We start from the raw sequence: 14,676 nt of genomic DNA, 5'->3' as shown, positions 1-14,676 counted from the left end.
TAAAAAAAATAAAATGTTTGCTGGCACATATAAAAGTAATTAAATCCTGGGATTTCTGTGTAGGGGTTAACTTGTTCATACTTGTATCATGGCAGACAGCATGAGAGAAAGCACATTTCCAGATGGGCTATCTGTCTTTTTTGTTGGATAATACTGTGGGGAGTCCCAAGGGAATAGCTGGATTGGAAAAGCATACATACAAGGGCAACTGAGGCGTGTGCTGAATGTTTATAGTGTAACGTGACCTCCTGATCTGGTAAACGTCTCAGAGTATAATAACCTGTCAAAGAGAACTGCAACTGGCCAAAAAACCCTTATCACCTCAGTGCTCCATCTTTTTGAGATATTACAGCTTTTAATAGCCTTAACATTGCTTACTGGACGTTTTAGTTATTTAACAAAGACTTTCCAGTGAGAGAGAAAGAGTGAGCAAAGGATGCATTATTGCCTTGTTGTCCTGCTGATGAGTTTGACCTGCAGGTCAAAGTGTGTGGCCTGGAGGGGCAGATGTGTTCACTGTATTTTTGGAAAGATGCACAAGGCAGGAAGTTTATCTGTGAATGGATGCGAGTGTTCAAAAAGACAGCGATCAAGAGCCACAAAAGACCTAGTGAACTTTCTTGTCTCCAAGACAACTGAGATGCCTTTCGAGGAACTCCACAATACAGATATTCATTGTGCACCCAGGACATGGGCCTCAACTTCACTCTCGCAAGGGACGGCGCTGGAATTTCTTACTATGGTCACCTTTGACTAATACCACAAAATATAGACTCCAAGTGAGTCACTCATCCCTCTGTTTAGAGAAAAGCATTGTTTAAAAGTTTGGGATAAGTAAGAATTGTTTTTAAAAAAAATCAATAGTGCACGGACACATTTACTTTTACTTGTAAGCACATGCTGTTCTTTTGAACTTTCTATTTATCAAAGAAAAAAAGCACTACTGTTTTCAAGATTTACAACAATAAAAAGTTTATTGAGCATCTGTGTATTAGAATACTTTCTGAAGACTGGAGTGATGAAAAATAAGCTGAAAATTCAGACCTTAAAGAAACGAATTATCTTTTAAAATATAGTAAAATAAATACAATTAATTCGTAATATTTCACAGTATTGTAATAATATTTGCATTTAATTTTTAAAATATTTATAGTATTTTTGAACAAATAAATGCAGCCTGTAAACTTTGCAGTGCCTTGCGAAAGTATTCATACCCCCTTTTTTTTTTTTTGCAACATTTTATGTTGCATCCTTGTTAAACTGCTTTAAATTACTTTCTTTTCCACATCAATCTGCAGTCTGCTGTTTTGTGACAACTTTGGAAATGTATTAAAAATAAAACACTGAAACATGCATCTTGCATAAGTATTCATACTCTTAACTCAGTATACCTTTACAGCCTCAAGTCTTTTTGGGTATGATGCGACAAGTTTTGCACATCTGCATTTGCCAATTATCTGCCTTTCTTCACCTCACCTCTTCACCTCACGAGTTCTGTCAGCTTGGATGGTGCCTGGCAGACATTTTCAGGTTTCTCCAGAAATATTTGATTGCGTTCAAGCCAAGGCTCTGTCTGGGCCACTCAAAGACATTCACAGAGTTGTCTATAAGCCACTCTTGCTGTATGCTTAGGGTCATTGTCTTGTTGGAAGGTGAACCTTCTGCCCAGTCTGAGGTTCTGAATGCTCTGGACTAGGTTTTAAGGCTATCTCAATATTTTGCTGTGTTGAGCTTTCCTTCTACTCTGACAAGTCCCTCAGTCCCTGCCCCACAGCATTAGGCTGCTACCAGCACACTTTACTTTCGGGATGGTACTCTGCAGGTGATCAGCAGTGCCAGTTTCCTCCATACATGATGCTTGGAATTTATGTTTATCAGACCAAAGAATCTTGTCTCTCACAGTTCTCAAAGAGTTCTTTGTTGCAAGTTTTAAGTGGGTTTTTACACATCTTCACTGAGGAGAGAATTGAGTTTGGCCACACTGCCATAAAGACTGGATTGGTGGAGTCTTATGTTTGTCCTTCTTTAAGTTTCTCCTATCTGCATATATGATCATGGAGCTCAACTACAGTGACCAACAGCTTCCTGATCACCAGTCTAAACAAGGCCCTTCTCCATCAACTGTTCAGTTTGGCCAGGAGGCCAGCTCTGTTCCTGATTTCAAGTGTCCCAGAAAAGGGTATGAATACTTATGCAATGGTATCATTTCCGTTTTTTTATTTCTAATAAATTTGCAAAGTTGTTACAAACCTGTTTGTGCTTTGTCATTATGGTGTATGGAGTGTATATTGATGTTAAAAAAATTTTTCATGAAAGAATCCTGAAAAAAAAAAATCACAGGTTCCAAAAAATATTTGGCAGCACAACTGTTGATACTATCCAACATTGATCATTCTAATAATAAATCCGCATATTAGAATGATTTCTATATATATATATAGAATTAGAATGATTTCTATATATATACATATATATATATATATATATATATATATATATATATATATTTTTTTTTTGGTAAACCGTTTTATAAATGGATAAACATGTTAAACTTAATCGACGGAATTATATTGAAATCTGTGTCATTTCCGACAACAGTCTGTGTTATTCTAGAAACAATCTGTACAATGTGTAAATGTAAAAAAAACTGGAGATGCCGGGGATTGAACCCGGGGCCTCATACATGCAAAGCATGCGCTCTACCACTGAGCTACATCCCCATATGCTTACCATATCAGATAAAAGCCATATATCGCTCAGACCTATATACTATAAAGTTTAAAGCCCATAAACAGATGTAATGTTGACTAACGGCTCTCTATGGCTACGAATACCATAACTAAAAGCATTTTGACGCAGACAAGACATAAACGAATTGCTATGGACCGTAAATCGACTATTTTAAAACACTTCCGCATAAACCGACAACATTTCACTTGCGGAAGTTCCTTTTCGTCAAATCCTACGATAGTGAAACCATAACATTTCCAGCTATGTGACACCAGTATTGACATTTACCTACGTGATTATTTGTTTTAGTCGATGTTTGTTTGAAAGCACTAGCTAACAACAGTAACTTAACGAGATTAATGTTTTCTCCTGCGCGATCTATTTGTGTTGTTCAAGACAGTGCTCTGTCAGCGCAAACATGACTAATGGGACAGGGTAAGGCGGGATTATGGAGGATATTATTTGTGTCAGCTCGGGCAGCGAAGACGACTCTGATTTAGAGGTTATAAGCAGTTATAATGAAGACAAAGAAGACGCAATTCCGTTCATTCGAGCACAATGGCTCCCAGTCACACCTGTAAGTTCATCCAACTATTTTCAAGCAGTTTGTCTGTATCAGACTCTCAATGTTTTGCTTAGTTTTAGCCGCGTGTACTTATATCAATTTCTATGCAGAACATGAGAACCTTCCTCTTGTTTACATATGCAAAAAAGCGTATTTGTTTAGAGTGTGCGTAAACTTGCACTTGTTTCCAATCGCACGTGGTTTTTGCTTTATATACATAGCGCGCGGACTAGCAGCAACAGACGTTGGCACGCGCACAGATGACGTTACCTCGAAATATTAAAAGTGAGATTAGATATTTTTATCGGTTTGCAAAGCACGACAACCTTCCAGATCAAAATTTGAAATTAAATTAATTTTAATATTTAAATAAAAGTAGATAATTTCTATTATATGTTAGCTAGTATTTTAGAAGTAATTTTCATTATTGTGATATCAAGGCTATGCTAATCGATAAATTGACTGATGCGCGGTTGGACGATTACCATGAAGCCCAACACTCTATTCTGTTAGAAATAAATACCAATATTTTTAAGTGAATTTAGAGTATTTTGAGTTTCATTTGCTATTAGTCAGTATCACAGGCTAAATGTATTTTATTTCGCGGCTCTCTCGAATAAGGATTCTGATTGGCCAGTCGGTTTAATTGACCGCTCATCCGGGAAACCTGTTTTTCTCAGCTGTGCTCGTGTTCGGTCTCTTCGTGGTCTCTGGAAGTAAGCTAATACAATTGTTTCAATTTTAATTAATATTTAGCATTTACATATTTATTTATTTGCATACAAATCAGTGTAGTAAGTGGGATAATGTGCATTGTTTCAAAATCCTTTAGGGAAAACCTAGTCAGTGTTATTATATTTAAAGGGATCGTTCACCCCATAATTAAAATTCTGTCATTAATTAATCATCCTCATGTCGTTTCAAACCTGTAAGGCCTTCGTTAAACTTCAGAACACAAAATAAGATGTTTTTTATGAAATCTGAGAGCTTCTTGACCCTCCATAGACAGCCCCTCCCACGTTCAAGATCCAGAAAAGTAGTAAGGACATCATTAAAGTAGTCCATGTGACATCAGTGGTTCAACCGTAATGTTATGAAGCTATGTGAATATGTTTGTCAAAAACTTTATTTAACAATTCTTCTCCTTTATATTCTCATAGTTCCATAAAACGGTTGAACCACTGATGTCACATGGACTATTTTAACAATGTCCTTACTACCTTCCTGGGCCTTGAACGTGGTAGTTGCATTGCTGTCTATGCAGGGTCAGAAGGCTCTGGGATTTCAAAAAAAACCTTAATTTGTGTTCCAAAAAAACAAAGGTCTTAAGGTTTGGAACGACATGAGGGTGAATCATTAATGACAGAATTTTCACTTTTGGGTGAACTATGCCTTTAACAAAGATCTTTTGTCTATAAGATATCCATTACATATTGGGCATCAGTCACCTCATCTGTCGTTATCAATATTGGCATAAGGCATAGAAAAGTCCACATTGATCTTTTGCTACATTTCTTTTGGTTTCTCCTGCTTTCGTCATTATTTGTTTGTCTCAGGTCCTCATCATTATCACAAGGCGCAACTTCTATATTTTAATGTTCTTTTTTTTCAATGTTCTGTATTTTACTTCAGTCATATTTATTTAATATTTTTAAGAGATATTTTGGTACTAAATACTATTTGTGCAATATTATGCACTTAAACTATTTTTTTTCTAATATTTCTTTTACTTATATTACTATTAGTGTAGTGTTTAAAATTAAAATAGAGAAAAAGGGTTTCAAATTCTAATGCAAATAGGCACATTTGAGTCATTTTGTGGTCAGAAAAAAGCATATTCATTTGTAATGCCATGGTTTACCCACTAGGTACCTGTATGGCTCTTTAATAAATACATGTATTTACTAGTCTAGTTTCTCAAAAGAGTAATGCAGGTCATTTGAATAAATGTTTAGACATGATCAAACACTAGATTTTTTAAATGTGAAGTGTACAAAAGTTAATAAACTTTTTTTTTAAATGATACTCATATAACTTAGTATCATGCTTTTTTCTTTGTTTGTTTGTGTCAGGTCCTCATCGATATCACGGGCCACAGCTTCACCCCTGCAAGGCGAAGATGCTCAAGAAGAGATACGTGTTCCTCCCTAGAAGTTATAGATTTAAGTGAAGACGATCCTCCTGATGATGTTAACGTGCAGAAACCATCGCCGACTTTGCCGTCAGTAGAAAGCAGAGACAAGAAAGCGCATGCAACACCGACATCTTTAGGAAAACCCCAAGAATCACAATCTCAAACCAGCATTGGCAAAGATGTAGCTAATTCAGGGTGCTTTGTAGGAAGCGGTGTGCAGTTTGGTGCCTGTAAGTCACTCAGTCAGGAGAACACTCCCACAGATGTGCTCCAAAGAACGGAAGATTATTTGCATCCGGACACAAATTGTAATTCAAGCTTGCCGTCTGAGCAGCTGAGCTGGGATAAGTCTTTGGAACACTGCAGGTCCAATGATAAAAGTCAAAATCCGTTCAAAAATGAATCTGAAGTATTAAAAAACTCTAGTGCAGATGTATCGCAGAACACTAAAGACACACAGCTTAGTGCACCAGCTGTCTGCAGCACAGAAGCAGACCAAGAAGACAATCTCGACTCATCGCAGAAATGGGAAGACAGTATTCTCTCTCCTTACAATCTTGACAGTCCGTATTACTGTCCGAGTGAGGTAGATGCTTATATATTCTCTGATTCATCCAATAAGTCTGAAGACGATGATCATCCGTGTACAACATACGACAGTCAACAGTCAACCTCTAAGCTTCCTTCTGCTACTCATACTGCATCAGTATCCAATGCACTTTCATTAAAAGAGGAGGGTGAAGCGATGAATATCTGCAGAAATGAGGACCTACATACTCAGGTTCATCCCAAGTCTTTGTCTCCCTCCATACCTACCTCATCTAGGGTATCGCCCCCTTGGAGCCCTGAACTTTCGTCTAGACAGAGTAAACCCAACAGTCCCACATCCACAGAGATTCTTGCCAGCGACACAGCAGCACATTCCCCCAATCTGTCTACACTGAGCTCAACAAGTAGCCCCCTCAGCCTCCTCATTTCGCAGCCCTCCTCGCCAAGTTTTCCAGAGAGTACAGAGCAAAAGAGAAATTATTTAGACGCAGGATCTCCAGAAAGCCCTCCCATCAGGGTTTGGGAGACGAGCAGGGATGGCGACAATAAAAATGTGCTGGATAACTTGGAGTCAGATCTCTCTGAAAACAACTCGGAAGATAGACAGCATATCTGTCTGACTCAGTACAAGAAATTAAGTCAGTGCATGAGTGGAACGGTTCCACAAATGGTAAGAAATTTTAATATGCACTTTGGCTTTTTAATAGATAGATTTCAAGGGATACCACAAAATTCTTTCATTATGCAAAAGCACAGAGGACTGTGTTTCTTGTGTTTTGCAACGTACATGCATCAGTTCTTACACAAACCTGTTGTTTCGCTTGAGATGACTGAGGTTGTGTGGATTAACGTTGCGTTTACTTTGTGTGGTTTTTGCTGTGTTAAAGTTGCAGAAGTTCAACTTCCAGAATGAGAATTTCCTGATAATTTACTCACCCCCATGTCATCCAAGATGTTCATGTCTAGTGGTGAAAAAAAAAAAGATTTTTGAGGAAAAAATTCCAGGATTTTTCTCCATATAAGGGACTTCAGTGGTGACCAACGAGGTTGAAGATCCAAATTGTCAAGTCTAGTCAAGTCACCTTTATTTATATAGTGCTTTTAACAATAAAGATTGTGCCAAAGCAGCTTTACTTTATTAAATAGGAAAAATAATGTGTAATAATGCAAAAATAGTGTGTAATAATACAAAATTTCAGTTTCAATGCAGCTTCAAAGGGCTCTACATGATCCCAGCTGAGCAATAAGGGCCTTATCTAGTGAAATGATCAGTCATTTTCTTGATACTTTTCAACCATAAACGCTCGTCTTGCACTGGCTCTGCGATGAGCGTCTTCACGCATTGCGTGATCATGTTGGAAAAGTCATGCGTGGTTAGTTCTTCATCTGTGTACTTCAGTTAAGGTAGGGTAGGGTGAAAAACTCCATCTTATTTTGTCCTCCAACTTCAAAATTGTCCGACATTGTTGGTTTATCTTTTTTTGTAAAGGGTGTTTGACTTGCTTTGCACATTTGTATTTGTAAACTTTGTAAACACTGGGCTGGTACTTTCAACTATCTAGTGCACACGCCTAGTGCAAGACGAGCATTTGTGGTTAAAAAGTATATACTTTTGTATTTTTCTTAGAAAGTGATGATCGTTTTTGCTAGAAAAGACCCTTATTCCTTGGCTGGGATTGTGTAGACCCTTTGAAGCTGCACTGAAACTGCAGTTTGTACCTTCAACACGTTGGCCAACTTTGGAAAAATCCTGGAATGTTTTCCTTAAAAACCTTAATTTCTTTTCGACTGAGGAAAAAAAAAAAAACATGAATCTTAAATGACATGGGGGTGAGTAAATTGTCATGAAATTTTCATTTTGTAAGTGAGCTTCTTCTTTACCTTTGGGAGTCCCGTACACTTGCATTATATGGTTTTATTACTTTTTTCTAAAAATATTGTTCATCAACATCTGAAGGAAGAAAGTCATATACTTCCAAAATGGCATTGGGCATTTCATGATACTGATATTTGGTTGTCTTCATATTGTTACTCTGTGTGCACATAATTTTAACATGAATCATACAGTCTTTTTTGTTTACCGCAGCCCTTTGCAGCAAGACACGCCCTTGAATCTTACCCTGAATATGCCAGAACATAAATGAATATCCTACAGTATCCATAGTGAAATTGATTCCATTCGGTCATTTTTTGTTTTTTAACAGGATGAAGATGAGGAAGATAAACACTATGGTCCCGCTGAGCCTCTATGCCGTCAGAGCCTTAGCTTGGTCTACAGCACTATTGAGGAGAATTACCCAGAAGGCACTCTTCAGCTGCTCTCTGACTTCATTCAGCCTCGCTATTACCCACCGGTGGATATTACGACACATCTGCTCAAGGGGATTCTCTTAAACCCACAAAGCCCTGATGTTTTTGTCATAGAGGCCTATAACCTATTGATGAAGACTCAGAGGTGAGTGAAGACTCTCAGCTGCAGCTACTTGGTTTAAAACTGTTTGGGAGTATGAACAATTTAAGTTTTAATGATGTCAAGAGTACACTACCAGTCAAAATTTTTTGAACAGTAGGATTTTTATTGTTTTAAGAAGTCTCTTCTGCTCACCAAACCTGCATTTATTTGATTCAAAATACAGCAAAAGCAGTAATATTGTGAAATATGTTACTATTTACAAAAACTGATTTCTATTTGAATATATTTTAAAACGTAATTTATTCCTGTGATCAAGTATCATTATTCCAGTCTTCAGTGTCACATGATCCTTCAGAAATCATTCTTATATGCTGGTTTGCTGTTCAAAAAAACAGTTATTATTATTGTTAGTAGTATTATCAATATTTAAAACAGTTGCGTACATTTTTGGGGAAAGAAATTATTGAAATTAATACTTGTATTTAGCAAGGATGCTTTAAATTGATCAAAAGTAATGATAAAGACATTTATAATGTTACAAAAGATTTTTATTTCAGACAAATGCTGTCCTTCTGAACTTTCTATACATCAAAGAAACCTGAAGAAATTGTACTCAGCTGTTTTTAACATAATAATAATAATAATATTAATAATAATAAATATTTTTTGAGCACAAAATCAGAATATTAGAATGATTTCTGAAGAATCATCTGACTGGAGTAATGATGCTAAAATTCAGCTTTAAAATCACAGGAATAAATTACATTTTAAAATATATTCAAATAGAAATCAGTTATTTTAAATAGTAAATATATTTCAATTTTTTTTATTTTACTGTTTTTTGTTGTACTGCAGAACAGACTTCTTTAAAAAAACATTAAAAATTATACTGTTCAAAGTAGTGGAAATCAGAGGTGGAAATCAGATCTGGTAATGTAAATCAGAGATGTAGCCTGGCAGGTTGAGCATGTGCTCTGGCACATGATCCCACCTGCCTTTCCTATTCAATGAAAAATGGAAATATCCACCTGCTTCCCAACTCCCTAAAAGAATAAATGTGTACAACTTACTATTTATGTTTATTTGATAAGTTGTTTGTTTTGTATGTTAAGATACCACCCTGTGGATGCTTCTACAGTCCCGTGGGATTGGGAACTGATGAAGTCAGTTATGAAGAAACAGGTAGATACATTTAGCACTTTTTTTTTGTGAAAAAGCATTAAGTAATATTAAAAATTATGCTTTTATTTATTCAACGTTCCACATTTCATTATTCCTGTCTTAAGGATGACACTAGCAGGTTGCGGACGGAGGTCCAGTACATGTTCCTGCAATATGCGTTGCAGGTTTTAGAAGATGATTTTCATTTTAAACTCAGTACTCAGAGTCTTCATCAATCTATTGCAAAGAAGATGCTTGGAAGTGGAACAACTGGGCAATTCAAGTGAGTTGCGTTCTCTATTGCTGGAGCTGTTTTTATTTAAAGGAGACCTATTACAATATGTTTTTACAATATGTAATATAAGTCTCAGGTGTCTCCAGAATGTGTCTGTGAAGTTTCAGCTCAAAATACCTCAGATCATTTATTTTATCATTTTGAAAATACCTGTTTTAAGTGGAAGCAGAAACACACTGTTTTTGTGCATGTCTTTTTAAATGCAAATGAGCTGCTGCTCCCCGCCACGCTTTTCCAGAGTAGAGCTCTGCTTTTACAGCTCATACCTCAGACTGATAAAAAAAACAACTGTTTGGTTTTGATTATGGTGTCTGACGCGCTGAAATCGTGTTTTAAAGCCGTATCAGTTTGAACTTCTGATATGCGTTTTTCTGAGCTCACATATCCAAAGAGCGCGCACAGAAAGCAGCTGTCACACGGCGTGTGAGTACTAAACTAAGTTCTCTTTCATGTCTTATTGCGTTTAAACTGTCAAATACACACAAGTTTATGTTAAAAACACACAAGTTACAAAAACAGTCTGATATGTCTGTAAAGGTAAATAGCTGGGAAATTGCATGTTTATATTAGATCTGTGTGGCAGCAGCGTAACATACAGTGAATAAATCAATAAATTCACTGCTCTCTCTCTTGTAAAAATTCCGCCATAATGTATTATTACCCGTCATTTTAATTTTCATATTTGAATTAGAATAATACATTTAATTGCTTTTTTGTTCACATTTTATTTTAATCATGAACAGGATGACAGCACAGTGTTTAAAAACAACAAATTACGTTAGGGCTGGGTAAAAAAAAAAAAAAAAATCAATTTTTTATTTTTTATTTTAATAGATTCATTTTAATGAACCAATATTGATTCTTAAATCACAATCAATCTCTTGGCCTATGCTGTTTTCAGTTGATGAATGGACAGTACATAGTGCATCTTCATTCCAATAAATAGCAATAGGCTAGACTTTGTGTTACTTTTGATATGAAACAAAGGAAATTCAAGCAATACCACTTTGCTGCTCTTTAATGTGGCGTGATAGATCGATGTAGCTTCTGTGTACTCGCCTGTGCGTAATCAAATGCATAGGAAAACATTTGTGACAGTTTCGACGACTGGAACACACTCACCACCAACTGGACAGGGATGGAAATTACAGCCAAAATTTACAATAGATCACCCTCAGTATAATCTGTCAAAGTGACGGACGGCCAGATTTTTCCGTCACAGATAAAAAAAAGTTCCATCAACGACGGAGAATTTTCGGTTACCGCGACTTCTGATCTGACCTTTATTTAAGCCCCAAAATTGCAGTTGGTTTGACTTGCCATTATATTATTTATGTAATTATTTCATATATGTAATTATTATTGTGATTCTTGTTCTTAGGAACATAGTAAGTTGGTTGATGAATGCTGCTAAGGAGTCACTGAACCACTCAAAAGATGAGGAGCATCCAAAGAAAGAGGACAACTATCTTAAGTATGTGAAGTAAAGTTTTAAGTTTTTGTTATTATTATACACTACCGTTCAAAAGTTTGTAGTCAGTAATATTTAAAAAAACAAAACAAAACAAAAAAAAAACTGTTATTTAGTGTTACAAAAGATTTCTATTGCAAATAGATGGTGTTCTTTATATAAATCAAACAATCCTAAAAAACAATAGATGATCATATTAGCGCATAAATATTAAGCAGCAAAAATACTTTCATGATTGATAGTATTTAAGAAATGTTTCTTGTTCAGCAAATCAGGATATTAGAATGATTTCAATTTAGATGTCATTCAATCATGTGACACTGAAGACTGGTGTAATGATGCTGAAAATTCAGTGTTGCCATCACAAGAATTAATTACATTTTAAAATATATTCAAATAGAAAACAATTATTTTTTGTAGTAATATTTTACACTCTTCCTGTTTTTATTGTATTTTTGTTCAAATAAATGCAAACCTGATTAGTATGGAAAAAATGTACCGACCCCAAACACTGAACGGTGGTACAACATACATTTCTAACAGTGATATATTTTTGTTCTTTCTTTCTTTGCTAAATAGAGACATTTACTTTCTTTGTTACAGGATTGTATTATCTCTTCAGAGAATGTTAACATTGGCTGTGGAGGTGGACATCAACCCCGACTACAAATCAGAAAGAATTTCATTAGAGCTCCTCAGTTGTCTTAATGAAATGCATTCTTGCAGGCAGATAAGGTAAAAAAAAAAAAAGAGAGAGAGAGAACCAGCATAATCAGTGCTTGCACTGTTTTGCATTGGAGCTTTATTGAATGTTCTCTAAATGAAGAGTGTTTACTGCTGTTTGTATCATAACAGTGCATTTATGTACATTTCTTAATATGCTTTCTTCCTTGTGTGTGTTAGACTCTTATTGTTAAGGACTCTGGATAGCAAGCTGCTGACATGCACGTTGTTGAATCTGCTTCTGGGTGAGGCTTGTTCTCTGGAAACTCGCCCATGGGGAAACTCGCCCATGTCTCTAAAACTGCTGCTACACTACCTCAAGAGCTCCACACTGGCCTCAGACCCCTCTGTAAAAGTTCATTGCACTATTTGTGACAAATTAACATTTTCTATTATTATTCTACGTAACAGCTGAACTCACATGATCTCCTTACATGGTGTGCTAGGATGCAGCAGAAAAGTGGAGAAAATGGGATGAGCTACTTCAGCTTCTGTGGATGCTGATGCTCAGTTATGAAGAAGTTGTGACAGGTAGCAAACTAGTGCTAACATAGCCTTTTCACCTACTAAATAAGACATTTATAAATAAGCTAACAAAGACGACAAGTAATCAAAGATTTTTTCATTACTTTTTTCATGACCTTACTTGCGACTTTTGTTTCCCAGGTCATCTACATCGCCCCATCACAAACCGTTCTGATAAAAGACATGCTCTGATCTGGACACAGAATGATCGGATGACACGTTCCGAAGTGCAAAAGGCAACAGCCACCTTCCAATCACGAGCAGCGGATGACATCGGCCATCCTCTTCCCATGGAAATGCAGAATTTACTATCTCAACTACAAGAACACATAACTGACATGCCCAGTGTTGTTTCAAGTCGTTAAATCTTTTATAATAACTTTATTTTGACAGTTTTTTAAAATAAATTTATTTTTTATACAATATTTGTGTTTACTACAAACACTAATCAAGATCTATTATTATTATTATTATTATTATTATTATTATTATTAAGTAGTAGTACAGTAGCAGTAATAGTAGTATGCTCTCCCCATGTAAATCCAGGATTTACAGTTTCATCTACAGGTACACATAACTAATGTGTCTGGTGTTACTTTAAATTATTAAACCTTTAATAATAATAATGAATGAATGAGGCATTTATGTAGCGCTTACATTGTGTATTGCCATACACCCAAAGCGCTTTACAATCATATGGGGGATCTCTCCTCAACCTCCACCAATAATAGTCTAGTCTATAACAGTCTAACAAAAATAAAAACCCAGACACTTCTAGAGCCAGCAAATTATATTTTAATGTGACATTTTGGTGATGCAACCTTCATTAGAAATTTCTTTTATTAAACATTGCCTTAAAACATGATTTGCAAACTATAGCAGTGTGTGGGATTTCTAATTGCTTGTATTTCTTCCTGTGCACCTGTTCAAGCTTTTGAACAGTATGATTTTTAATGTTTTTTGAAGAATTTTTTTCTGCTCACCAAGCGTGCATTTATTTGAACCAAAGAACAACAAAAGCAGTACAATTATGAAATATTTTTACTATTTAAAACAACTGTTTTCTATTTGAGTATATTTTAAAATGTAATTTATTCCTGTGATTTAAAAGCTGAATTTTTAGCATCATTACTCCAGTCACACGATCGTTCAGAAATCATTCTAATATTCTGATTTGCTGCTCAAAAAATGTATTATTATTATGTTGAAAACAGCTTCAGGTTTCTTTGATGAATAGAAAGTCTTTATGATCACTTTTAGCAATTTTTAGCATCCTTGCTAAATAAAATTATTAATTTCTATATTTTTTTTGTCCAAAAAAAAAAAAAAAAAAAAAAAAAACTGGCTCCAAGCTTTTGAATGTTACAATGTGTACATGTATAGTGTACAGTGTTATAAGATTACAGTGTTACAAACTGTACTCAACTGTTTTAAATATTTATAATAATAATGATAATAAAAAATGTTTCTTGAACAGCAAATCAGCATATGAGAATGATTTCTGAAAGATCATGTGACACTAAAGACTGGAGTAATGATGCTGAAAATTTAGCTTTGATCACAGGAATTTTTTTAAAATATATTAAAATAGAAAAGAGTTATTTTAAATAGTAAAATATTTCAAAACTGTACTGTTTTCGCTGTTCTTTGGATCAAATAAATGCAGGCTTGGTGAGCAGAAGATACTTTTTTTGTCAAAAACGTTAAAATAGTTTTGACTGGTAGTGTATATTTAGACATAAAATAATAAAAGCTTTATATGGCTTTGTGTACAGAAAAAGATTAGAATTAAAATTCTGGGTACCCAAATCATTTATTTCATCCCTTAACAGTAAGAAAATTATGATTTTTTTAATTTTATTTTTTAAAATATTAAATCAAATGCAAAATAATAGCTCAAAGCTGCATCACAACCTGGTAATCCCAGAACAGTAATTTCCTGCACATTCACTACAAACATGAAAGCAAATATAAAATGGAAAAATAACATGCTACATTTGGTTTAGTTTCCAAAATTATTAGACAACATTAGGAATGAAATGGTAGGATAAGAATGACTGCGTCTCAAATCCTAAAGAGCTGCATGCCTAGACAACACGGTGCATTCTGT

The 14,676-nt window shown here is 35.2% G+C and overlaps 1 protein-coding gene and 1 non-coding gene across 2 annotated transcripts; one reads left to right on the top strand and one right to left on the bottom strand.

Moving 5' to 3' along the window:
- Positions 1-2,648: 2,648 nt before the first annotated feature.
- On the bottom strand, positions 2,649-2,720 carry trnaa-ugc (transfer RNA alanine (anticodon UGC)). Its single transcript has one exon. It is a non-coding gene; the product is annotated as a tRNA-Ala (tRNA).
- A 234-nt stretch (positions 2,721-2,954) lies between these two features.
- On the top strand, positions 2,955-13,622 carry simc1 (SUMO interacting motifs containing 1). Its single transcript, XM_051128269.1, has 10 exons — positions 2,955-3,307; positions 5,368-6,648; positions 8,183-8,433; positions 9,504-9,573; positions 9,678-9,835; positions 11,229-11,321; positions 11,922-12,053; positions 12,222-12,390; positions 12,488-12,572; positions 12,708-13,622. The coding sequence occupies exons 1-10, from the start codon at positions 3,179-3,181 to the stop codon at positions 12,929-12,931; spliced, it is 2,592 nt and encodes an 863-aa protein (XP_050984226.1). The 5' UTR covers positions 2,955-3,178; the 3' UTR covers positions 12,932-13,622.
- The last annotated feature ends 1,054 nt before the right edge of the window (positions 13,623-14,676 follow it).

The sequence above is a fragment of the Labeo rohita genome, chromosome 14 (genome assembly GCF_022985175.1).
Source record: "Labeo rohita strain BAU-BD-2019 chromosome 14, IGBB_LRoh.1.0, whole genome shotgun sequence".
Lineage (NCBI taxonomy): Eukaryota > Metazoa > Chordata > Actinopteri > Cypriniformes > Cyprinidae > Labeo > Labeo rohita.
Note: the sequence above shows the minus strand (reverse complement) of the source record. Positions and strands in the feature narration are given on the sequence as shown.

What these genes read in the sequence shown, in the direction of transcription:
- simc1 (XM_051128269.1), top strand. Translation starts at nt 3,179, where the DNA reads ATGGAGGATATTATTTGTGTCAGCTCGGGCAGCGAAGACGACTCTGAT. An exon ending in AATGGCTCCCAGTCACACCT is followed by an intron (nt 3,308 to 5,367) that starts GTAAGTTCATCC and finishes TGTTTGTGTCAG; the next exon opens with GTCCTCATCGATATCACGGG. An exon ending in CTATTGATGAAGACTCAGAG is followed by an intron (nt 8,434 to 9,503) that starts GTGAGTGAAGAC and finishes TTGTATGTTAAG; the next exon opens with ATACCACCCTGTGGATGCTT.